Source organism: Prionailurus bengalensis, chromosome A2, assembly GCF_016509475.1.
Source record: "Prionailurus bengalensis isolate Pbe53 chromosome A2, Fcat_Pben_1.1_paternal_pri, whole genome shotgun sequence".
In the NCBI taxonomy this organism is placed as follows: Eukaryota; Metazoa; Chordata; class Mammalia; order Carnivora; family Felidae; genus Prionailurus; species Prionailurus bengalensis.
In genome coordinates, this window is record NC_057348.1 from 57,333,058 (window position 1) to 57,360,007 (window position 26,950).

The window sequence follows — 26,950 nt, forward strand, 5'->3', positions numbered from 1 at the left end:
GTGTGTGTGTGTGTGTGTGTGTGTGTGTGTGTGTGTGTGTAAAATTCATGAATTGTTCTCAGATGATTTTAATTTTTTTAAATTTATTTTTGAGAGAGAGACAGAGTGCAAGTGGGCGAGGGACAGAAAGAGAGGGAGACACAGAGTCTGAAGCAGGCTCCAGCTCTGCGCTGTCAGCCCAGAGCCCAATACAGAGCTTGAACCCACGGACCGTGAGATCACAACCTGTACTTGTCATGTGACTATCTTTGTGACTATCTTTGCAAGGAAACCAAAGAAATGGGAGCAGCAGTTGCCTCCTAGGAGTAGGACTAGAAGAACAGAAGATGAAGACTGACCTGGTACCCTTTGTGGTTGCCTCCCTCCAAAATGGTCCCCAACTATCTCTGTCTGCCTCCTGGTACCATGGCCTTGCATAATCCCTTCCTACGCTGCACTATGGTTTGGTCTATCACCAATAGAATATGGCAGAAATGATGGTATGTCATTTCTGAGGTTACATTTGATAAGAGAGAAAACTGAAAGGGAAGCCATTTTAGATTTCTTTCTGTGTCAGCCTGACATAAACTTTGTTTAAACCAAGGCCCAGTTGATGGCCCCCATACATACATGGCATTGTGCACCTACTTTGTAAATGAGTAGCTTGAGGGAAAACCATCTTGTCCTCAAGATAGCTTTCAGTGCTCCTACTCCCTGCATTTCTTGATGTTAAGACTTGTGATTTTTGTCTGTATGCGAATCTATAATCTTCTGATCTTTTAAAACGTGTAAAAAAATATATAACCCTGTGAAAGCTGTTTATTCTCTGGAACATCGTCTTCCCTGCGAAGAGTGTGTTTCCTGGGCAGCTGCCCTAACTTGGGATCTAAGAAAACCCTCTGTCTTAATTTTAGAGATTCTAAAAGGTTGGCTCATTTGGCATCAACACATTGCAGAAGACACTTTGGCTTCTGTCTTGGTCGCTGTCTCTGACACCTCCTGCCAATAACCACATGAGTGAGCCATTAGCTGGGCTACAGCCTCTGAAGACTAGAGTGGGGCAGGAGGTGCCCCAAGTGCTCTAAGCTCACTTAACTGGTGTTGGCAAGAGAAATGAGAGTGAGTGAGGGAGAAGTAGACTGTGACCAAGATAGAAGATACCCAGGGACAATGGAACGTCTGAAACTCCAGGATAATTCAGGGATCTTTGCCCTGTCACTTGGTGGAAAAAATCAAATTGGTTTTTTTCATTTGGGACCTGGTGGATGGCCCTAGATTTGCAATAGACTCTGCCAAAGCAACTGCCCTGTATTGTATTTTAATAATGACTGTGTTAACACGGTTAATGCTATCCATTCTGGCATTTTTGATGGAGAGTTAGGAGATTGGCTTCCTAGTCTGAGGTCTGCTCTTCGATAGCTGTGTGACTTTGGATAAGCTACCCTCTCTGGAACTGTATTTCAATCTGTGAAATAAGAATTAGATGGGGATCCCTAATGTTTCTTTTTGTCAATGAAGATCTGGGATTTTATTCAAGGGTGTGGGGGTAGTGGAAAGAGCTCCAGTTCAGAAACAGTCCTGGTTTCCAAACAAGTTGGCATTTATTGGCTTTGATACTTGAGTTTAATAATCTACAAAACAGGGATAGTACTTAATAAAAAATGTTTAAGTTTATTTATTTATTTTGAGAGAGTGAGAGAGCGAGCAGGGGAGGGGCAGAGAGAGTGGGAGAGAGAGAGAGAATCCCAAGCAGGCTCTGCACCATCAGCACAGAGCCCAACATGGGGTTCAAACTTACCATGACCCGAGCAGAAATCAAGAGTAGAACACTTAACCAACTGAGCCACCCAGGTGCCCCGTGGGGTAATAATATTTATAATGAAAAGTGTATGTATTCATTCAATATTTATTGACACCCTGGGATCCTGGGATTAACAATCTAGATAACTTTCTGCCCTCAGAGAGATTGCCTTTTGTAATAGTTTCTTACTCCTGCTAATACCTTACCACAAACTTAGTGGCTTAAAACAATACAAATTTATTATTTCTATAGTTCTGGAGGACAGAAGTCTGAAATAGGTCTCACTAGGGTAAAGTCAAAGAATTTTTGGTTTGAGGTTTCTTATGGTTACGTTGAGGTTATAACGTACATTTTCAGCAATTCTTTGACAATACCACAGGAGAGAGGTGTCCTTCTGGGTGTATCAAAGGAGTGAGTACATGCTGTCACTAAGTCTTATAATTGGTGATCTTAATCTTGATCACTTGGTTAAGGTGGTGGTTTCTAAGATTCTCCACCATAAACTTATTATTGTTTCCCTTTTTCTAATTACTAAATATTTTATGGGAGATACTTTGGGACCGTGCAGTTAGCCAGTTTCTGCTTAAGCTTTCGCCTAGGGTTTAGTTTCTCCGTTTGCAGAAGACACTGTGGCTTCTGTCTTGGTTGCTGTCGCTCTCTGGAGCAGAAAGCCATTGTTATCCCAGGAGAGGAGATTGGCAAAGGTGAAGGCGTGTGCAGTCGGGCGCCCAGCAGGCCTCCCGTTGCCCTGGAGACGGGGTCCTTCCTCCGTGGGCGCCGCCATCTTGTGGCGCCAGCCCGGGCCCAATGAGCTGCTGCACGGTGGCCGGAGGCGGGGCGGCGGCGGCGCTCCGCGCGGCCTGCGGCTCAGCTCGTCCCGGTCATGGAGGCGCCCGCCGCCCGCCTGCTACTGCTTCTGCTGCTCGGGGCCTGGGCCCCGCCGCCGGGCAGCGCCTCCCCGGAGGCACCGCTGCTGGTCAACGAGGACGTGAAGCGCACGGTGGACCTCAGCAGCCATCTGGCCAAGGTGACGGCCGAGGTGGTCCTGGTGCACCCGGGCGGCGGCTCCTCGTCCCGCGCCGCCTCCTTCCTCCTGGCCCTGGAGCCCGAGCTCGAGGCCCGGCTGGCGCACCTCGGGGTACAGGTGAGTGCGAGCGGGCCTCGGGTGCCGCGCCCCTCTCGGCCTCGGAGGAAGCGCGGAGCCGTGGGTGTCTGCGCGCGCTCGTTCCGCCGCCTCGGACACGTCAGCGTAAGGCTGCTGGAGAGCGGCCGCCGCCCACGTGGGCAACCGCCCCGACCGCGGTCCCCCAGTCCTCACCGCGGGTCCCTCCTGGGCCGCCGGGCGGACCCCGCGGCTGGCCTCGGGCCGTGCGAGCCCCCCAGTCCGTGGAAGCCAGGGGAGGGGCCGCCTCTGGAAGGGCCTGGCGGGGCGCGGGAGTGCAGCAAACTTGTCGTGTCCCACGACTTGACGCGGGAGCCCAACTGGAGGACCAAGACGTGAGCCCAGATGGGTATCATTCCCTTAATTCGGTGTCTGGCCCATTGTAGGTGCTTCGTTCTAGCCATCATCCCGTACAATCAGAAATGTAACATTGCGTGTTTTCCCGTTTGTAATTTGAAACCGTTGTTGTAATGTACTTAAGGTTGCTAGGAATGCTTTTTAAATTTTGTCCCTCTCAAAGTTATTTTAAAAAGTCATATAGGTAATGAAACCTCTTTTGAACTGTACAGAAAGGTAAAGTCCCAATTCACTCCCTTCCCCCTACCGGTTCTCACTCTTGCACTTACCAGTATAGGGCTTGGAAGTTTGCTATTGTTCTTGTTCATGGCGTTTCAGTGAACACTTTTACAACTCGAGGAAAGGAAACGTTGGCTTACGTATTCATAGGTTTGGCTTTTTATTACTATTTTCATTAAACAACATCCGTTAAGTGATTACCCAATTATTTGTTGCGAGGAGAATAGTCATTACAGTGTCATATTGTAAGTACACCTTCCTCTCTGACCGAATCTGGAGCTATAAAGCTGGGTTTATAGAGATCATACTTCTGAAACCACTCCTGTTCCCTTTTGTGCCTTGTCCATGATGGAACGCACGGTTTTACTCAAAGGTGTGTGTAAAGATGGATCAAAACTTCATTTAAGTTGGTGCTGCCACCTTTGAATGTTTTGAATGTTAAATCCCATTCTTTTATTAAAACTAGTCCTGATTTATTGAAGTTGCCACAAGACGGTAGCAGAAGCCGTCTGCCATCATGCTGGAGAATGCTTTTGAGCAAGCTAGATTACCGTACCACACGTCTTACTGGCAGTCTGCCTTGTTTGTGTTGGTTAGGTCGTTTAAGTACATTCTCTTTAATCCTCACAACGACCCTTTGAGGTGTGTGTAGGCCTACTGCAGGTGAGGAGTGCGGTCTAGGAGTTATTTAAACCTCCCTGTGTCAGGTTTTAGAGCAATGAGTGAACCTGGGCTTAGGTTAGTTTCAAACGTTGTGTGCTCTTCGCTTTACCACGTTGCCTCATTTGGTCCAGATGTCTCTGGTAGGGTTGTGTTGGGATGTAAGAGCGGCAGTCACATTACCAAATTTATTCAAAATAATTTGTTAATTTCTTAGTTTCATGAGAGGCACAAGTTAAATGGATGTATGTGTTCCCTTATACTCCTGTCCCAATGGGAAGTGTAACTGGATGTTACTCTTAGCAAAGAGGGTGTGTACTCTTCAACGGTTGACTTGGAGGCTTTGGTGAGATTGCCAGAAGTTTTTTCAGTAGGTTATCTTCAGCCCTCCATGTAGAATATTAGGAACTGGTTTGAAGGGACAATGGTGATTACTGATGAGGAGCTAGTGGTTCCTCATCTTACTACCAGGACCCATCTTAGTATTTGTCCTGTCGTATGACCCTATATTTGAGATCTTTTGTCTCTCTGATCTTTTATTAATTAATATCTTTTATTAAGACAAATCAACATATAATTGAATAGTGATAAGCACGAGTGTACTAGAATGTTACCATTGTGATAAAATTCCAAAGTGATGAAATTTGTTTTTATTAGCCTGTATGGCTTTATTGAGGATGGCTGTATAATTAGTTTTAGGCATTTTATTTATTTTTATCTTATTTTTTTTTAAAGGATTTTATTTTTAATCCCTATACCCGAAGTGGGGCTGGGACTTACAACGCTGCCATCGGGAGTTGCATGCTCTACCCACTGAGGCAGCCAGGCACCCCTTTTTATTTATTTATTTATAAAATGTTTACTTATTTTGAGAGAGAGAGAGAGCGCGTGCGCAGTAGGGGCAGAAAGAGAGGGAGAGAGAATTCCAAGCTGTGCAGAGCCTGACTTGGGCTCTAATCTTGCTAACCATGACCACATGAACCATGAGATCATGACCTGAACCAAAATCAAGGGTCAGAGGCTTAACTGACTGAGCCAGCCTGATGCCCTAGGGATTTAAAAATATTAAAAATAGGGGCTCCTGGGTGACTCAGTTGGTTAAGCATCTGACTTTGGCTCAGGTCATGATCTCACGGTTTGTGAGTTCAAGTCCCACGGGCGCTGTGCTGACAGCTCAGAGCCTGGAGCCTGCTTCGGATTCTGTGTCTCCCTCTTTCTCTGCCCTGCCCAACTTGTACTCTGTCACTTTTTCTCTAAAAAATAAACATTAAAAAAAATTTTAAAAATGGCTTCTTCTTTGTTATAGTTCTGTGTACCCTACTGGGAAAAAGTTCTTCAGCCCAAGAAGTAGCCTTAATTTTTTTTTTTTTTTTAGTAGAGGTTGGGTTGGCAGAGAGATCAGTGTGCGTAAGTGTTTTCCTTATAATCTGTTCTACAGTCTCACGATTCAGGGTGTCTACTCTGAGATAGACCCTGCAGCCTGCTGGAGTTAATATTTTCTTCCTGGTTATACATCTGGTGCAGTGAAGGATAAGAATAAGGGAGTGTGATAAGCAGTGGCTGTTGGCTCCTTCTCCGCAAGGGCTTAGGCCACTGTTAACTTCTTTTATGTAAGTATAACCAGTTTTGGCCCCATGGGAGACTTTTCTACCACAACAGTAAATGATCCTATTTATTTTCTGTGCAAATGTGTATTTGAATGTAAATGAAGAAGAAAACGTCGCCTTTATATTTGGAAATGTAAAGTGTGAGTATAAATTGTTTTTTAAAGTTTATCTGAGAGAGAGTACCCGCCACAAGCCTAATTTTTATTTATATGTGTGTATTTGATCATTCAGGAGAGAATGTTAGGTACTTATAGAGCTCATTATACAGCTTATTCAGTGCAAAAGTAAGTCTTTGGCAATGTCCTTATGTTTCAGACGAAAAAAAAAACATTACAGAAACCAGAATTCAGTCTTTAAAAAGTTCTGGTAGTTTGAATACTTCACTGTGGACATTGTGAGGCAGTTAGTTAATTGTTGACTCAAACTTAGAGGCAAAAGACATAAAAAAAAAAAAAAAAAAGAATAACCTCTTCTGTCCTGTTACAGGTGAAGGGAGAAGATGAGGAAGAGAACAATCTAGAAGTACGAGAAACCAAAATTAAGGGTAAAAGGTAAGCTACCAAACAGTCAGAATATCTACATATCTTCTTCTTGTTACAGGTTATCAGATCGCGGTGGGAATCATAAGGTAGGATAGTTGCTTTGGAAATGAATACAGTGTTCCGTGTTTTAGAGGCTGTTTCAATTAATATAGTGTGTGGTAGTGAGCAAGATGCTGTGACATGTTCTGGGCCCATTTATGTCTTTTCTGACGACTCCTGCTAAAATTGCCCCTAAGAGTGGCAGTTTGTTTTACAAGAAGGTAGCTACTTTCCATACCAGATCGGGTCTGCTAATCCCTGTGGGGATAGGGATCCCCAGCCAATGGGTGGAGAGAGCTGGTATGTGAGAATTCCAGGCCGTTGGCCTCAATAAATAGCCACCCATTTGTTGTTGCTGCCGTTCTCTTTCCAAAAGGCAGACAGCTCTTACCCCTTTACCTCTTCTTGAGCCTTCAGGGCACTGAAAGCGATGTTTCTTTGCATGAGGTAGACTGAGCTCTGTGAAGGCTGGGGTTGGGCTTACCTTGTTCTCTGCTTTAACCTCAGCACCCAGCAAGGGGCCTGGCACTTCTTAGTTACTGTAAAACACTTTGTTAAGGATATTTTCCAAAATACATATAAAGCAGGAAGAATTGAATACAGAACCCTCGTATATCTTATCACACAGCTTCAGCAGTTATCAGTATGTTGCATGGTGTCAACTGGGCACTGAAATATTGCATGAATGATGTAGGAAGAAAACATTTTTTTATTTTTATTTTACTTATTTAAATTTTATTTTTTTAAAATATACATCCAAATTAGTTAGCATATAGTGCAACAATGATTTCAGGAGTAGATTCCTTAGTGCCCCTTACCCATTTAGCCCATCCCCCTTCCTACAACCCCTCTAGTAACCCTCTGTTCTCCGTATTTAAGCATCTCTTATGTTTTGTTCCCCTCCCTGTTTTTATATTATTTTTGTTTCCTTTCATGTTCATCTGTTTTGTCTCTTAAAGTCCTCATATGAATGAAGTCATATGATTTTTGTCTTTCTCTGACTAATTTTGCTTAGCATAATACCCTCCAGTTCCATCCACATAGTTGCAAATGGCAAGATTTCATTCTTTTTGATTGCCGAGTAATACTCCGTCGCATACGTATACCACATCTTCTTTGTCCATTCATCTGTCAATGGACATTTGGGCTCTTTCCATACTTTGGCTGTTGTTGATAGTGCTACTATAAACATGGAGGTGCATATGCCCCTTCGAAATAGCATCCCTGTATCCCTTGGATAAATACCTAGTAGTGCAATTACTGGGTTGTAGGGTAGTTCTATCTTTAATTTTTTGAGGAAACCCCCATATACTGTTATCCAGAGTGGCTGCACCAGCTTGCCTTCCCATATTTTAATTTTTTTAATGTTTGTTTATTTTTGAGAGGGAGCGATAGAGTGCAAGCCGGGGAGGGGCAGAGAGAGAGAGAGAGAGAGAGAGAGACACCAAATCCGAAGCAGGCTCCAGGCTCTGAGCTGAGAGAGAGAGAGAGAGAGACACCAAATCCGAAGCAGGCTCCAGGCTCTGAGCTGTTAGCACAGAGCCCAACATGGGGCTTGAACTCACGAACCATGAGATCATGACCTGAGCCGAAGTCAGATGCTTAACTAATTGAGCCACCCAGGAGCCCCAAAAGAAATTTTTTAGGTTAGTGATTCTTTTTTTTTTTTTTTAATGTTTATTATTTTGTTTTTGAGAGTGAGAGAGAGCGAGTGAGCGAGCGGGGGAAGGACAGGGAGAGAGGGAGACACAGGTCAGAGGCAGGCTCCAGGCTCTGAGCTGTTAGCACAGAGCCTGACGTGGGGCTTGAACTCATGAGCTGTGAGATCATGACTTGAGCCGAAGTCAGACGTTTAACTGACTGAACCACCCAGGTGCCCCTAGATTAGTGATTCTTAACTGGGGGAGGGAATGGTCATGTCCTGCTCCCACCCTGCCCAGGACATTTGGCAATCTTTGGAGACATTTTTAGTTACAGCTGAGGGGTGCTACTGGCATCTAGTGGGTAGAGCTAGGGATGCTGCTAAACATCTATAATACCCAGGATGAGTCCCTCCTCCCAGCAGAGAATTCTCCACTCACAAATGCCAGTAGTGCTAAGAAATCCTGTTTGCTCAGGCAAATAGCTTTAGCTTATGCTGCAGTTTATCATAAAAAGAAGAAAAATAATTTGATTCTTAACTAGCAAACCATTGAGCCTTGCAGCTATTGGTCCCCATGCAATTTAGAAAGTGTTAAGTTCGGTCTCCCTGCTTGGCAGAGGTTTTGTTTGTTTGTTTCTGCTTTTTTTGTTTGTGTGTGTGTGGTTTTTTTTTTTGTTTTTTTTTTTTTTTGCTTGGCAGAGTTTTAAAAACTTTTCTCATTAGTTTTGAATTTTTTAAAAAATGAGAATATGACTTAATTATTGTTTTCTTTCTTTCTTTCTTTTTTTAATGTTTATTTTTGAGACAGAGACAGAGTAGGAGCAGGGGAGGGGCAGATAGAGGGAGATAATAGAATCTGAAGCAGGCTCCAGACTCTGAGCTGTCAGCACAGAGCCCAACATGGGGCTTGAAGTCATGGACCATGAGATAATGACCTGAGCTGAAGTCGGACACTTAACTGGCTGAGCCACCCAGGTGCCCCAATAACAATTTTTTTCTTAGGCATTTGCTCATTCATACAAAATTTTATGTAATGGTATATCAATGGGATTATTTTAAATTTATTAATCTGTCTATATAAAGCTTAATGGCAACATTAAACAAGTCATTTATCTTGCTGCCCTAATGCGACCACTGAAATATCTTTGTTCTGATCTGTGAAAAAATCTACTCCTTATACACCAGTATAGTCAGCTCTGTGCTGTCTGCCCAGCCTTTTACCAACCAGAAACCTTCATTAGCTGGTGCTTCTGAGTTGCAGTAAGAATTGTTGTTTCTAATGATGACCCTGGAGCACTGAAAGGTTGTTAAAGTGAGATTCAGTTTCGCTGGGACATGTCATGTGAAAAGGTGGGGTTGTGTCACATTGTGTCGATGGGCTGGAGGGAGAAAGAGTTTGGGGGTTAATGAGGGAGAGATGCAATGATCTAGGCAAGGGAGAGTTGCTTGAACTGAGGTGGGCAGCAGTGGAAAGCCAGGAAGGGATGAATTTGAGTGACATTCTAAGGCAGAATTAACCAGATATTGAGGATGGAGTAGAGTGAGGCATCAGAACATGCCAGAGGGTTTGGGTTAGAAATGGTTAGATGGTGGTAATATTAACAGAGTAAGGAATCAGGATCATGAATGATACAGGTGTGTTCAGTGGTCAGTAGAGCTGTCTAGTGAACATTTGAAAATAGGAGTTTAGTGCTCAGGGCAGAGTGTGGGATGAGAAGCAACTTGAAGCCAAGAATTGGTTAAGACTACCCTGGGAAAAGGTGTAGGGTTTATTATATTTTGAGTGGGTACTTCAGAGTAGGGATAGGATGTGTGATGGTGTAACTGATGAAGACATGTCAGTTCTTCAAGGAGTGTCAGCAAAAGTGATCCATGTTCTGACCTTGGAGGACAAATTGCATGGAAGCATGTTAAATGCCTTTAATTTTCCACTGACGGTTTCTGAGTCTACCAAAAATTATCTCCTGGCTTAGAAAACTCAGATTCATTTTTGAGTTAATATCTTCTGGATTTTAGTAGTTCCCAGGGCATCTCTTTTTGTTTAAAATGCTAGTAGCTTAATTTTTATTTTAGTTATTAGAGTGATAACAAGCTCATAAAACAGATTGGAAAAAAATAACAAAATGAAGCTTAACCTCCACGAGACAATTACCATTAACATTTAGGAAACATTCATTGTAATGTTTTTCTTCACATATATTTGTATGTTTATACTTTAGGAAGGATCATACTGTGCTGTTTGTAAACTGATTTCTGTTATTTGCATCGGATGTGGAAATGCTTAATATCTCTACAGATCCAAACATCTTTTTTAGTGGCTGCCAGAATTCCTCTGCTATAATGCTTTTATCTATTATCCTGTTGTTGGACTTTTATGTTTTGTACTCCATTATTATTATAAACAACTTTGAAATAATACCCATACATTTGTCTTAAAAGGCTTAAATTAGTAGGTTAAAGGTGATCTCTTGAAGATAACTGCTTTCGTCTTTGGTACAAAATGTTGCTGTGACCTTGAGTTGCTAGCCCTGTTTTCAAAAACCCTTCATCTCTTAATTCTCTTGCCTTGTTCTTCCTCCAGTGGGAGATTCTTCACAGTCAAGCTCCCGGTTGCTCTCGATCCTGGGGCCAAGGTTTCAGTCATCGTGGAGACAGTCTATACCCATGTGCTTCAGCCGTATCCGACCCAGATCACCCAGTCAGAGAAACAGTTTGTAGTGTTCGAGGGGAACCATTATTTCTACTCTCCCTATCCGACTAAGACACAGACGATGCGTGTGAAGCTTGCCTCCCGAAATGTGGAGAGCTACACCAAGTTGGGGAATCCCACGCGCTCTGAGGACGTCCTGGATTATGGACCTTTCAGAGACATCCCTGCTTATAGTCAGGTAGGCTTGTGTGGAGTCCATTCTGTCTGTCTTTCCTTCAGAGAGTCTCTTCTGGAGTGACTACTAGTTGACCGGCTGTGAAACTACTAGTTTCACCTGCTGTGAAATGACTCCATGGGGGTCACCTTTCTCATTTTGGGAGTACAGATAGAGGTTCGGAGGTTTAGGAGGACTTTTTAAAAAGGCTCTAATAAGGAAGAACATGGCAAATGAACCTTATAAATTTTGCAACTTGGAGTTTTTCGGGCAGTGACACATGAGCTGAGCCGAATTACTGCATAAGAATTTAGGACCTGACAAAGGCTAATATTAGCCAGTGACAATGATTACTAGAGATTGCTGAGGTTGAAGGAGACAGAGTTTATCTGCAGGTACTGCAGGAGGTTTCCTAATACCGAACCCCAAATGTAGACAGTAGTGTCTGTACAAATAAGATGGGCCAAGGCAGGCCTCTCCCCTTGGAAGTCTTGCCAACAGATGAAGTGAGATCTCAAACTGCCTGTGGGCAAGTATGCCAGACGGAGAAGAGGAGCTGGACAGAGCATGCCTTGTCCATTCCTCTCAAATATACAATTACTTAGGGTGTATGGGTCCTCTGGACAAAAAGGCCCTGAGTCTTATACTAACAGAACTCCCATCACATGAAATTAAATGTGAGCCCAGAGGCATTAACTTCCTAAATGCATGCAGGCAGTGGAGGAGAAGGGGATTTGGGAAGGGAGAACAACTTGCTGACTGTCTTTTTTCCTGGGCTCTGTAGTTAGTGTATTCAGTATGATCATTCATTTCATTGAATCATAGTTAAAAAACATAGTTAAAATATTTGTTTTTATCCTCTAGCTATAGAGGAGGAAACAGACTCGGTGAAGCTAAATGACTCCTCTAAGACTAGAGTAACAAATAAAGTAGCTTCCAGGGACGGTGGGCAGTTGTGTGTAGCACAGTTTTAGCAAATATACTCACATGAAAAAATAATAATACAAAATAAGGAGGTAGCATTTGGAGAGCTGAAGTGGGGGTTGGGGGAGAAGGACAAGGCATTGTGGGTAGAGGTCTGGAGATGGGAGACCGGGCGCTGTGCTGGCTGGGGTGGCTGCTGGGGTCATAAAGCAGTCTGCCTTACTGAGCCTAGGCGTTGGGCCTTAAATACAGAGGGAGCAGTCAAGGCTTAAAAAAGACTTGTTGTTACAGGAAAGTTCAAACATATCCAGGAGTATAGAAAATAGTATAAGCTCCCATACACCGATCACTTAGATTCAGTGGTTTTCACAATATTACTGCACTTCAGCGCTCTTTTCTTCCTCTGCTGTAATATTTTAAACCAAATCTTAGGAGGAATCCTGTCATTTCAACCCATGTACTTGTTTATCATCTCTAAAATACATGGAGGAAAAAAAAATGAATAAAATAAAATACATGGAGGAGTGTCCGGGTGGCTCAGTTGGTTAAGTATCCTGACTTTGGCTCAGGTAAAGATCTCATGGTTCATGGGTTCAAGCCCCACATCGGGCTGTCTGCTGTCAGCACAGAGCCTGCTTCGGATCTTCTGCTCCCCTCCCCTTCACTTGCTCTCTCAAAGAGAAACATTAAAAAAAAAAATAACATGGATATTTAAGACTTCTTTTCATCTCTGTGTTTAGAACATATGTTAATGAGGATGTACAGTCAAAATAGTTCTAATGTCACTTGAAATAATTATTTCTCAGATGTCAGTTTGACATAGTTAGGGCTATTCATTTTGGGTCATTTTCAACTGTTAAGAATTTTTTTTTAATTTAATTTTATAAAATGATGGTATATTGGGAGAACTTTAGCTTCCACTTTTACCTTCTGTCTGTTCTTGGTGACCGTGTATACTAGTTTTGGGTTTATTTTTCTAAATTTTTTTTTTAAGTTTATAAATTTATTTTCGAGAGAGTGTGAGCAGGGGAGGGAGAGAGAGAGGGAGAGCGAGAATACCAGGTAGGCTCCATGCTCAGTGCAGAGCCTGATGTGGGGTTTAATCTCACAGTGGTGAGATCATGACCTGAGCAGAAATCAAGTCGGATACCTAACCGACTGGGCTACCCAGACACCCCTCTAATTTTTCTTTCTATGAATATATGTAGACTGTAGTAAATGTATTTATGTTCCCCCATTTCTCTAAAATTAGCACCCTGTGTTTATTGTGGCCCCATGGGTTTTGGGGGGAAGTGAGAGTGACGCTCTGTGATTCCTGGTGTAGTTACCATGTGGATAGAGAGTCCTGGGGGCTCGTACTTCTGGAGCTGAGGGACTGGCCACTCTCTGGGTTGTGTTTCCTCTAACTGCATATTTATTTCTTTTTCTTAAAACTGAGTGACCATTCATTTCATGTTAAGGACAGAGGTTTGTTTATTCTCCTACATGGGCTTTTAAATTTTGAATATTTTGGACTTTTGACTTCATTTTATTTTATTTATTTACTTAACAATTTTTATATTTTTGGAAAAGTTTATTCATTTAATACTTCTGAGAGAGAACGCATGTATGTGTGTGCACAAGTGGGGTAGGGGCAGAGAGAGAGAGAGAGAGCGAGCGGGGGGGGGGGGGGGGGGAGAGAGACACAGAATCTGAAGCAGGCTCCAGGCTCTTGAACTGTCAGCACAGAGCCTGATGTGGGGCTCAAACTCACAAACTTAGAGATCATGACCTGCGCCGAAGTCGGACACTTTACTGACTGGGCCACCCAAGCACCCCTCTTACTTCATTTAAAAATAATAAAATGTTCATGAGATACTTACTTGGCAAATATAGAGGAAAATGTGATGCCAGTTGACATCCACTTTTGACACTGTCGTAACAGTCCTTTCTAAGCATAGGGACTTTTTAATGTGGGAATCATATTGTGTATAAAGTATTGCGTGATACTTTTGCCTCCTAGGATATTCTGTAAACATTTTACATTACCTTTGTAAACCGTTTTTAATAGCCACTTAAGATCCTATGATTTTAGTGTATCTTATAGTATATTTGCCAAGTTTCCTATATGGTGGACAGTTAGGTTTTAAAAAGTTTAATACTATGGCACAAAAACAGACATTCGGATCAGTGGAACAGAATAGAGAACCCAGAAATGGACCCCAAACGTATGGCCAACTAATCTTTGACAAAGCAGGAAAGAATATCCAATGAAATAAAGACAGTCTCTTCAAGTGGTGCTGGGAAAACTGGGCAGTGACATGCAGAAAAATGAATCTGGACCACTTTCTTAAACCATACACAAAACTAAACTCAAAATGGATGAAAGACCTAAACGTCAGACAGGAAGCCATCAAAATCCTCAAGGAGAAAGCAGGTAAAAACCTCTTTGACCTTGGCCGCAGCAACTTCTTACTCAACATGTCTCTGGAGGCAAGGGAAACCAAAGCAAAAATGAACTGTTGGGACCTCATCAAAATAAAAAACTTCTGCACAGTGAAGGAAACAAATCAGCAAAACTAAAAGGCAACCAACGGAATGGGAGAAGATATTTGCAAATGACATATCTGATAAAGGGTTAGAATCCAAAATCTGTAAAGAACTTCAACTCAACACCCAAAAGTCAAACAATCCAGTGAAGAAATGGGCAAAAGACAGGAATAGACACTTCTCCAAAGAAGACATCCAGATGGTCAACTGACACATGAAAAAATGCTCAACATCTCTCATCATCAGGGAAATACAAATCAAAACCACAATGAGAGACCACCTCACTCCTGTCAGAATGGCTAACATTAACAACTCAGGCAACAACAGATGTTGGCGAGGATGCGGAGAAAGAGGATCCCTTTTGCACTGCTGGTGGGAATGCAAACTGGTGCAGCTACTCTGGAAAACAGTATGGAGGTTCCTCAAAAAACTAAAAATAGAGTGACCCTACGACCCAGCAGTTGCACTACTAGGCATTTATCCATGGGATACGGGTGTGTTGTTTCTTTTTTTTTTTTTTTTCAACGTTTATTTATTTTTGGGACAGAGAGAGAGCATGAACGGGGGAGGGGCAGAGAGAGAGGGAGACACAGAATCGGAAACAGGCTCCAGGCTCTGAGCCATCAGCCCAGAGCCTGACGTGGAGCTTGAACTCACGGAGTGCGAGATCGTGACCTGGCTGAAGTTGGACGCTTAACCGACTGCGCCACCCAGGCGCCCCACGGGTGTGTTGTTTCGAAGGGGCACATGCACCCCAATGTTTGTAGCAGCACTGTCAAAAATAGCCAAAGAATGGAAAGAGCCCAGATGTCCATCAACGGATGGATAAAGATGTGGTATATAGATACAATGGAGTATTACTCGGCAATCAAAAAGAATGAAATCTTGCCATTTGCAACTACGTGGATGGAACTAGGGGGTATTATGCTAAGTGAAATTAGTCAGAGAAAGACAAATGTCATATGACTTCACTCGTATGAGGACTTTAAGAAACAAAACAGATGAACATAAGGGAAGGGAAGAAAAAATAATACAAAAACAGGGAGGGGGACAAAACAGAAGAGACTCATAAATATGGAGAACAGACAGGGTTACTGGAGGGGTTGTGGGAGGGGGGATGGGCTAAATGGATAAGGGGCATTAAGGAATCTACTCCTGAAATCATTGTTGCACCATATACTAACTAACTTGGATGTAAATTAAAAAAAATAAATTATTAAAAAAAATAGAACTCAATAGCCAAATTATGAAAGAGCCCAAATAAAGAAGATGTGGTATATATACTCAATGGAATATTACTTGGCAATCAAAAAGAATGCAGTCTTGCCATTTGCAACAGCGTGGATGGAACTAGAGTGTATTATGCTAAATGAAATACGCCAGTCAGAAAAAGATCAGTCTCATGATTTCACTCATATGTGGAATTTAAGCAGCACAACAGATGAACATAGGGGAAGAGAAGGAAAAATAATATAAAAATAGAGAGGGAGGCAAACCGTAAGAGGTCTTAAACACAGAGAACAAATTAAGGGTTTCTGGAGGGGAGGTGGATAGGGAAAGGCTAAATGGGTGATGGGCATTAAGGAGGGCACTTGTTGGGACGAGCACTGGGTGTTATATGTAAGTGATGAATCACTGGGTTCTACTCCTGAAACCACTACTACACTGTATGTTAACTAACTTGAATTTAAAAAAAAAAGAAGTTTAATACTATAACATTAATATCTTTGCATATAACTTTTTATATATTGTCAGGATAGATTTTCTTTTAAATGTTTATTTATTTTTGAGAGAGAGCAGGGGACAGGCAGAGAGAGAGGGGAGAGAATCTGAAACAGTCTCCACGCTGCTAGAGAGCCTGATGCGGGGCTTGAACTGACGAACCGTGAGATTGATCTGAGCCGAAGTGGGACACTAAACTGACTGAGCCACCTAGGCGCCCCTCTTTTAAAGTTTTTACTTTAATTCCAGTTAGATAACATATGGTGTAATATTAGTTTCAGGAGTACAATGCAGTGATTCAACCATGCAACACCTAGTGCTCATTGCATCCAGTGTAATCCTTAATCACCTTCACCTATTTAACCCATCCCCCCACCCTCCTCCACTCTGATAGCCACCAGTTCTTTATAGTTAAGAACCTGTTTCCTGGGGCGCCTGGGTGGCTCAGTCGGTTAAGCATCCAACTTCGGCTTGGGTCATGATCTCATGGTTTGTGTGTTCAAGCCCCGCATGGGTCTCTGTGCTGGCAGTGCCCTTCTTCTCAAAAGGAGAGAGAGAGATTGTTTTGTGTTTGTCTTGCTCTCGCTGACTAATTTTGCTAAGCACTATATTATGTTGTGTATGTGTATACCACATCTCATCCATTCACTGGTTGACAGACACTTGGGCTGATTCCATATCTTGGCTATTGTAAATAATGCTATAAACATAGAGGTGCATGTATCCCTTTGAATTGGTGTTTTTGTATTTTTGGGGTGAGTACCCCGTAGTTTCAGTAGTGCTGGATCATAATGTAGTTCTGTTTTTAACTTTTTGAGGAACCTGCACACTGTTTTCCAGAGTGGATGCACCAGTTTGCATTCCCACCAACAGTGCACGCACAAGGGTTCCCTTTTCTCGCATTCTCACCAACACCTGTTTCTTGTGTTGTTGAGTTTAGCCTTTCTCAAGAGTTGTGAGGTGATACCTGATTGTAGTTATTTGCATTTCCCTCATGTTGGGTGATGAGCATCTTTTCATGTGTTTGTCAGCCATAGGATAGATTTTCTGAAGTAAAAGTTTTCAAAGTAAGGCATATGAACATTTAAAAATGTTTTTTTTGAATGTTTAGTTTTGAAAAAGGGCATCCGCATGCACGAGTGGGGGAGGAGCGGGGGGGGGGGGGGGAAGGCTGACACAGAGGACCTGAAGCTGGCTCTGTGCTGACAGCAGAGAGCCTGATGTGGGGCACAAACTCACAAACCGCCGGATCATGATCTGAGCTGAAGTCAGATGCTTAACTGACTGAGCCACCCAGGTGCCCCTAAAAATCTTTTGATGTATATTGCCAAGTGGTTTTTCAAAAGGTTAAGCCAATTTATCATGGCATCAGCAGTCAGAAACTGCTGGTTTCCTTGCACCCTTGTCACTATTGGCATTAAATAATACGATATGGATGAAATTGAACTTTTAAAAATTCAGTCCTAGAATGAGTGAATAAAGTAGTAGGATATATGAGAATGAATACAGTGTCCTTTTCATGGTCTTTTGGGGAAGAAGGGTATTTTTTTGATCCTTCTGTCCTTTTAGATACCGTTTTTTAAGGTTCCAGGTGTGTATTCATAGAGGGGCATTTATATTACTTAGTGATTGGGAGGAATTAATACTAATTTCAGTGGTGAAATTGGCAAAGTGGAGGAGGAATTGCCAAAAGTATTTCCTTTAATTCTCTGAGATGTCATTGGGAGGCAGTATTTACTGTGGAGGAGTGCGGAGCCAGAACTACAGAGTTGAAGACCCGAAGACTTAGTATTGCCACTTGGATTCATTTATGACCTTGAATATGTTAAAACTGCTGGGCCTCGGTTTTTTTAATTTGTAAAATGAGATGGGTAGTACCTCACTGTTGTTTTGAGCATTAATGATCATACATTTGTTTAGAGCTCATAAAAGTGACTACCAGATAACATGTTAGCTCCATACGTGTTAGCTGAAAAAGTCTTCCATGAACTTTTCTGTATAAGTCTTCTTAGGTGCTAGAAAAATTCAGTAATGTTATGAATCATCCTCAGTTTTGAGGTTATTTGCTAGCTCATTGGGTAGAGATCATGTCTTTATTAGATCACGAATATTACCTAGTCACACTTTTTCTTTATTATAGTTTAAGGTTTCATTTTATGTTAAAACCGGAAAAATTATTTAAAAGGCAATTTAAAAAGCTCATTGTAGAAATTTTGCAAATAGAACGTACAAGGAGAAAGAAATCATCTATAACTGTTACTTGGGATTCTCATGTATTTCATTCCAGTTTTTTTTTTTTTTTTGTCCTTTTACTCATATGGTGGCTATAAGATGAGTGGAGCATAGAAGTTTTTGTTTTTAAAATACAAATGATGGGGAGGGTGCGTGATGGGTATTGAGGGCACCTGTTGGGATGAGCACTGGGTGTTGTATGGAAACCAATTTGACAATAAATTTCATATTAAAAACAAAACAAAATAAAAAAGACCACAAATGATATGTTGGAACCTAAAGCAATTTTGTGTATCCTATTTTTCTATTTAATAATATATCCTGAATGTTTATTTCCCTATGCCAGTAAAAAGTCCTAGTAAGCATCATTTTAGAATGTGGCCCACAGTAGATATACCATAATTTAACCATTCTGTTGCTGATACATGGATTGTCTCCAGTTTATTTGAAACTAGTATTGATTCATTTGTCACTTGTTTCCTTCCTTTATAGGACACTTTTAAAGTACATTATGAGAACAACAGCCCTTTCCTGACCATCACCAGCATGACCCGAGTCATCGAGGTCTCTCACTGGGGTAACATTGCTGTGGAAGAAAATGTAGACTTGAAGCATACAGGGGCTGTGCTGAAGGGGCCCTTTTCACGCTATGATTACCAGAGACAGCCAGATAGTGGAATAGCCTCCATCCGCTCATTTAAGGTATGGGGTCTTCAACCAGACAGTGGGAGAAAGTATCATTTTATCATATCTGCCCTTTCTTTTGCTTTTTTAAAGTATCTGAATATTGACCGTTGTTTGGGATTGTTTGGTGTTCAGGTAGTTGAGCTCACAGTGTTAGAACCAGCAGAAAGAATCTTTAAAAAAAAGTGCCCCCATTTGTATATGTAGGCCACGTGTTTGTTTGTTTTTTTAATAATTTTGTTTATTTTTTGTTGTTTTTGGGGTTTTTTTTAATTTTATTTTTAAATAATATCTACACCCACCATGGGTCTTACACTCATAACCCTGCAGTCAAGAGTCGCATACTCCAGTGACTGAGCCAGCCAGGTGCCCTAAAGTAGGCCATGTTTTTAAAAGAAAACTTGAATAATAGAAAAAGGAAGACCAAACCACCACCCAGACATTACTATTGCTCATATTTTAATATTTCTTTTTTCTTTTATAATGCTCTTTTAAAAAGATACGTGATTATATTGCATATGAAGTTGTATATATTTTTTGTCTTGTAAATAAGAGCGTGTACAGTGGAAAGCTGAAAACATGCACAGTTGAAAACCCCCTTGAGGGGCGCCTGGGTGGCTCAGTCGGTTAAGTGTCCGATTTCGGCTCAGGTCATGATCTCACATCCGTGAGTTTGAGCCCCACGTCGGGCTCTGTGCTGACAGCTCAGAGCCTGGAGCCTGTTTCAGATTCTGTGTCTCCCTCTCTCTGACCCTCTCCCATTCATGCTCTGTCTCTCTCTGTCTCAAAAAATAAATAAACGTTAAAAAAAAAAAAAAAAACCCTTGAGAAACACAGACGTTAGGGGTGCTAGCCCCCCACACAGTTGAAAGTCTGTGTATAACTTTTGACTCTCTGAAAATTTAACTACTTATAGCCTCCTGTTTTTGGAAGCCTTCCTGATAACATAAACAGTCCATTATGACATTGTTTGGTATGTTGTATGTATTAATTATATACTACATTCTTATGACAAAGTAAGCTAGAGAAAAAAATATTAAGAAAATCATAAGGAAGAGAACATGGCATTTAAGTACTGTATTTACTGAAAAAAAATCCACATATAAGTGGACTCATGCAGTTTATGAACTACTCATGTTGTTCAAGGGTCAGCTGTTCTTCTGTTTTATAGAAGGGCTCATTATGTGAATGGAAGTGTTAGCATTATTTCTTCCTGATTACGAAAAGATACTTACAGATTTGGAAGCCACAGTAAAGAGGTGGAGAAACCCTCCATAACCCTGCCACCTAGCGATTTGATGTAATTTCTTCCATTTTTATGTTTCTCTCCCTGCAGAGTAGTTTAAAGATTATTTTTATCTTTGTATTAATCGTTTAGTATTCGTAAAGGTATTTACAATTCTCTTCATTATTTATTGTTCAGGAGAATTTGGCTATTTACCATGATTGAGAAATAGTTACAATATCTAGAAATTTTGAAGCCTTGGGTGTAGTTAGACTTCTTTTTAGGTTGTTTCCAGTTTGGGGACTGTTTTAATTAAATATTGCTACAAGGAGGCTCTTGGTGTAGAAAATCTTTTCTGTCATTAGGATCATCTCCTGTGAGTAAGTTTCTGGAGGCTTTCAGGCATGTCCCTTCTCTTGCAGACCATCCTCCCTGCTGCTGCCCAGGATGTTTACTACCGGGATGAGATTGGCAACGTTTCCACCAGCCACCTCCTTATTTTGGACGACTCTGTAGAGATGGAAATCCGGCCTCGCTTCCCTCTGTTTGGCGGGTGGAAGACTCATTACATTGTTGGCTACAACCTCCCAAGCTATGAGTACCTCTATAATTTGGGTCAGTCTTTAGTACTTAGTGCTTAGGGGAGAGACTATCATTATCTTTCATTTCCTGCATTTTTATTTCTACTGGTGTTCGTTTGTTTTGAGAATTACCAGTCGTTTTTGATGGGAAGAGAGAATTATCATTTTTTGGAAGGCTGGGATAGCAGAAACAACTTTTCATGGGTGGAGATAAATTACTGTTGTAAAAGTAATGCCTGCATGTAATAGTTCACACAGCCTAGTCAAAATCCTCTTCTAACCCCCGGTTCCATCATAAGACAGAGCTGCATAAGTTTTTTTTAATTTGAGGTATTTAAAAAATTAAGGAAGGGGCGCCTGGGTGGCGCAGTCGGTTAAGCGTCCGACTTCAGCCAGGTCACGATCTCGCGGTCTGGGAGTTCGAGCCCCGCGTCAGGCTCTGGGCTGATGGCTCAGAGCCTGGAGCCTGTTTCCGATTCTGTGTCTCCCTCTTTCTCTGCCCGTCCCCCGTTCATGCTCTGTCTCTCTCTGTCCCCAAAATAAATAAACGTTGAAAAAAAAAATTAAAAAAAAAAAAAAAAAATTAAGGAAAACTCAGAATAATAAGCACTTTTATGCGAGCACCCAGAACTAATCATTATAATGATTTGGCCATATTTTCTTCAAGTCTTTCTTTTTAAAACCTTTTAAACACAAAATTGAATGTAGAAAACCATACAAAACAGATGTATAGCTCAGTAAATGACTAGAACACCTTGTAAACACCACTCAGGTCAAGAAGTTGAACTTTGCCAGCCAGCCAAAAGGCTCTCCATGTACCTCTTCCTTCCCCACAACCGTAGTTACCATCCTGACTCTTGGTAACCACTTTCTTGACTTTCTTCATAGCTTTATCACCCAAGTGTACTTCTCTAGATAATCTACTTTAGTCTTGCCCTTTCAAAAAATTCGATGTCTTATCAGTCTCTAATAATCCACAGTCCCTCCTGTGTGTGTGTGTGTGTTGAATATAGTTTATCTGTTGAAGAACTTGAGCCACTTGTAGTGTAGTCTCCAGTCTGGATTTTGCTGACTGCTTACTCAAAATGCTGTTCCTGTATTATTCCTATATTATTCAGTGTATTCCTGTGTCTTCTGTATTTCTTGCAAATTGATAGCTGTTAACCTTCCTTGCTGTCTTATGAAAAGACATTCTTGGTTCAACTTGTATATTTTCATTTCTTGTTTTTTTTTTTTTTAAGTTTTATTTATTTAAGTAATCTCTACACCCAGAGTGGGGCTCAAACTCACAACTTTGAGATTAAGAGTTGCATGCTCTTCTGACTGAGCCAGTCAGGCACTCCTCAACTTGTTTATTTTCTGTCCCAGACCTGGAATCAGCTCTTTCTCTTTAAAGCTCTGGTTTCTTCTTGTGGAAAAGGGTGTTTTAAGACCACAACCTGAGAACTAGGAATGTTCATTGCGCTTAGTTTGGTCAATTTCTAGGCCTTTTCGGGGTGCCTGGGTGTATCAGTCAATTAAGCATCTGACTCTTGATTTCGGCTCAGGTTATGATCTCACAGTTCGTGAGTTCAAGCCCTACGTTGGGCTCCATGCTGACAGTGTGCAGCCTGCTTGGGATTCTCTCTTTCCCCCATCTCTCTGCTCCTCCCCCACTTACGTGCATGCTCGCTTGGTCTCTCTCTCAAAAATAAATAAACTTAAAAAAAAATTTTCTAGGCCTTTTCAGTTAATGGAGTTAAGTATATATTATGTCTTTGTATAAACAAAATTATGAAGTTTTATAGTTACTTAATAGTATGAGCTATAGGGATTTTGTTCCTGTTATATCTGTACTTAGTTCCATACTGAGAATTCTTGTTCTGAAGGACAGAGAGGGTGACAGAATTAGAGCATTCCACAATTGTTTTATCCCACACCTGCTACACAACAGTCTCAGAATAAAAACGATCACACTGCCACTTCCAATATGGTTACTGAAAAGAGTTAGTTTATTTATTTATTTATTTATTTATTTTTGGAATATCCTCTCCCCATTCTGCCCCATTTTTTTTTAAGTTTTTAAATGTTTATTATTTTTGAGAGAGAAAGAGAGGGAGAAAGCAGATGGGAGAGGGGCAGAGAGAGAAGGGGACAGAGGATCCAAAGTGGGCTCTGTGCTAACTAACCGCAGCCAGCCCAATATGGGGCTCGAACTCCCAAACCATAAGGTCATGACCTGAGCCGAAGTTGGATGCTCAACTGACTGAGCCACTCTGGTGCCCCTCTACCCCATTTTTTGGTGTGCTGCATATATACTATGTATATATCATCAGAACAAATAGCTGTTACACAGCATACCTCCCCACTTTTAACTGGTCTTAGCTCTGCAGTAAGTGTAGTTAATGCTCACCATGTCAGTTTTTACATCGACTGATAGGTCTCTATTCATTTTGATGATCTGAAGCTCATTCTCTAGTAGATTCCTTAGGAAGGGCTTGTAGGAATGAGTTCTTACATGTTAACAGGTTGTGCCTTTTGTGCATATGAGTCACTTTGATGAATATAAAATCCTTGGCTTACACATCTTTCCTGGAGTATCTTACATGTGTTACACTCTTATTGGTATAAAGTATTGCTGTCAAAGTCTGATGATTTAATTTTTCCCCTCTGCGAGTCACTTGCCTTCTAAGTCTTAAATATTGAAAGGGATTCTTTCTTTAGAATCTAATACTTTTGGGGCGTCTGGGTGGCTCCGTCAGTTAAGCGTCTTGACTTTGGCTCAGGTCATGATTTCATGGTTTGTGGGTTCAAGCCTCATGTTGGGCTCTGTGCTGATAGCTCGGAGCCTGGAGCCTATACTTCAGATTCAATGTCGCCCTCTCTCTCTGCCCCACCCTGCTCACGCTTTGTCTCTCAAAAGTAAACATTAAAAAAAAAATCCTAATACTTCTACTAGAACACATCTTGGCAGTGGTTGCTCTGGGTTGCTATTTTTGGGTCTGCATTATGGTTTTTCAACTTACAGTTTTAAACCTTTTTGTAAGTTTTTTCTTTGGCGCTCCCGATTATTTTTATGTTGAGTCTTTGCCTGTTTTTTTTATTTAAAAAAAAAATTTTTTTTTTTAACATTTATTTATTTTTGAGACAGAGAGCATGAACGGGGGAGGGTCAGAGAGAGAGGGAGACACAGAATCTGAAACAGACTTCAGGCTCTGAGCGGTCAGCACAGAGCCCGATGTGGGGCTTGAACTCACAGACCGTGAGATTGTGACCTGAGCCGAAGTCGGCCGCTTAACCGACTGAGCCACCCAGGCGCCCCAGAGTCTTTGCCTGTTTTTAATATTTGGCAATTTCTCTTGAATCTTTCCTTCATTGAAAACTTTGCTTCCTTTTACTTTTGATTTATTAGAAGACATTACCTGTTGTGTTTATTCACTCCTGTTCTTTCTAGCTTAGCCTTCATTTCTAAGACAGTTTTTTTAATTTCTAAAAGTTATTTCCTAAATTTTTTTCTGAGTTGTCATTTCTGAATTTCTAGAATTCTGGTTTATATTACTTTTTCATGACTTGTGTCATTTTTAGAATACCTTTAACATTAGCCTGTTTTTAAAAAGCAGGAACAGTTTTGATTAGTTTTGTGGCATGAATTTCTGGCATGTTTTCATTTTCTGTAGGGATGTTGTCTTTTTTAGTAATTTTTAAAAACATAACTTACTCTAAGACTGAGGGACACCCTTATCCTTTTTTGTTGCTCATTTTTTCCCCTAAAGTTTTTCTTTTATTTATTTATTCAGTTAAGTAATCTCTGTACCCAGTGTGGGGCTCGAACTCATGACCCCGAGATCAGGAGTGGCATGCTCTTCTGACTGAGCCAGCCCGGCGCCCCCGTTGCTCATTTTTAATGTGAGCAATTAAGACGAAGTATCGTAACTGCACATTTGATTTAATGTAGTATGAAAAATGGTGGCTTGCTTTCGGAGCCTGCCCTGGCTCGGTGTCCTGTAGCTCTGTTTTTCCTGTTAGGCTTGATTTTGTTTTCCTCCGTGTATGGTGCTGTCCTTGGAGGGGAGCTCTGATGGCTTTTCCAAGGTCTCAGGGGCTAGATGCCTCTAGACTGGCAGGTCTGTGGGCCCATTTTGCTCTCTGCTATGTGGGACCGGGGGAGGAGGACTCAGAGGTCTGGCCGCTCTTCTCCAGTTGGCCTGCTTCGCTCTCTAGTGAATATGTCTTGTTTGGGGCTCTTCTCTTCTCAGGTCTGTCACTTGCCCTGTTGGTTCCTTCTTCCTCCTCTACAGACACTGGTGGCCTTACTGATAATGTGCAGGTTGTGTGACTGTTGGTGTTTTGTGACTCCTCTGTGTTTTGGGGTTTGTGGAGATCCCTAGTTTATCCAGTTTTGTTGTAAGTATGTTCCGTGGGGTTTTGGTTTTGCCATCTTGTTGCTCTTTCTGTAGAAATCGGTGAAGACCCAAAACCATGCTGCCACCACACCTCTGTCTCCCAGAGTCTCCTCATCCGTTAACTTCAGATGGCATCTGTTCATTCCTCTCTGGAAGATGAGAGCGTCCATACCCTCTGCATCCCTCTAGCTCCTGTGCCATTTTCTCTGTTTTTCACATCACTGCGTGTATTTGCTCTTTCTTCAGGTGACCAGTATGCACTGAAGATGAGGTTTGTGGACCATGTGTTTGATGAGCAAGTGATAGATTCTCTGACAGTGAAGATCATCTTGCCTGAGGGGGCCAAGTGAGTGTGACTGTTCCTTTCCTCGGCTTCCCATTTCTCTGGTGGTGGCCTTGTGGTACTTCAAGGGGAAACTGTGTCCTAGGGGTGTAGAATAGGTGCTCAGTACATACCTTTGACTGAGAGGCCTGTAGGGACTTTCTTTCTTTTTTTTAAAGATGTATTTATTTTTGAGAGTGCAAGTGAGGAAGAGGCGGGGGGGAGGCGGGGGGGGTACAGAAAATCTGAAGTGGGCTCTGCATTGATAGCATTGAGCCCGATGCGGGGTTCAAACTCATGAACTTGTGAGATCATGACCTGAGCTGAAGTCAGAGTTGGACGATTAACCGACTGAGCCACCCAGGTGCCCCTGTTTACGAAACCTATTCCCCAAACAGAGTCCCTGTGTGTGACAGGTGCAGCCTCCAGAGGGGATGGGATGATCTGTAAGAGGACAAAATGCAGAGTCAGGACAGCCAGGTAGCGCTTGTGCTGTGTTACTATAAAAAAGAAGAGCAGTGGGGGCGCCTGGGTGGCTCAGTCGGTTAAGCATGTGACTTCGGCTCAGGTCATGATCTCACATTTCATGGGTTCACGCCCCACATTGTGCTCTGTGCTGTCAGCTCAGAGCCTGGAGCCTGCTTTGGATTCTGTGTCTCCCTCTCTCTCTGCCCCTCCCCTGCTTGCACTCAGTCTTTCTATCTCTCTCAAAAATAAATAATAAACGTTAAAAAAAAAAAAAAAAAAAAAAAAGCAATGGAGTAATGGCTCTGTTTTATCCCGGGCCCATCAGACCAGGTTCAGAAAGGGCGGTCCTGGTGGTGTATTAGGGTTCTGTGCTTAAAACGGTAGGCAGTCGTTGGCCAGTTGAAGCAGAAAGGACTGCATTTGAAGGGTAAGGCATCTCTTATAAAATGGCAGCGTAAGTTGCAGATCCAGAGAGTCTCTGGGAATCCAGTTGGTGGAAACCGGGTGGATGGATCCATCCATGGATGATGGATGTTCACAGGGGACCCGCCCTTGGCATGAGTGACAAACACCTATGTGCGTATTTGTGTCACTTTGCTCTGGGTTCATTTCAAAGGGGAGCATCTGCTTGGCCTCCCAGGTCATGTGTCCACTCTGATCACCAGAGAGAGTCACCTTGATTGTTCCTGCTGTGGAAGACATTCCATGGGGGATGGGGAGTTTTAGCAAAACTAGAGTGTGAGAGCCTGGAGGAGGGAGAATGGATCCAGGCAGACAAAAACAGGGCCTGTCCCACTATACCTTATAAGAAGTTCTCAGTCATGTGAAGAGAAGGTACTTCGAAGTAACTTCTCAGGGGCCTCTTCAAGTCCCGGCGAGGCTCTTGTTGGGTGGAATGAGCAGGAGGGCTGTGTGGGCTATGTGACTCCGAGGGGTTGGCCAGCACTGGCGAGGACTAGCGAGTACAAGGTGCAGGGGGATGGTTGTTGCCTCGGCAGGAAAGTGGTCC

General features: G+C 42.2%; 1 protein-coding gene across 1 annotated transcript in view; it reads left to right on the forward strand.

Annotated features, from left to right (window-relative positions):
- The first annotated feature begins 2,535 nt into the window (after nucleotides 1-2,535).
- RPN1 (ribophorin I) overlaps nucleotides 2,536-26,950 on the forward strand; it is a 30,301-nt gene continuing 5,886 nt past the window's right edge. Inside the window, exons 1-6 of the mRNA XM_043588272.1 lie at nucleotides 2,536-2,924; nucleotides 6,272-6,336; nucleotides 10,590-10,896; nucleotides 18,772-18,981; nucleotides 20,611-20,803; nucleotides 25,398-25,497. Of these exons, the coding sequence (XP_043444207.1) occupies nucleotides 2,664-2,924; nucleotides 6,272-6,336; nucleotides 10,590-10,896; nucleotides 18,772-18,981; nucleotides 20,611-20,803; nucleotides 25,398-25,497 (1,136 nt within the window). The 5' untranslated portion in view covers nucleotides 2,536-2,663. The remainder of the gene's footprint in view (nucleotides 2,925-6,271; nucleotides 6,337-10,589; nucleotides 10,897-18,771; nucleotides 18,982-20,610; nucleotides 20,804-25,397; nucleotides 25,498-26,950) is intronic.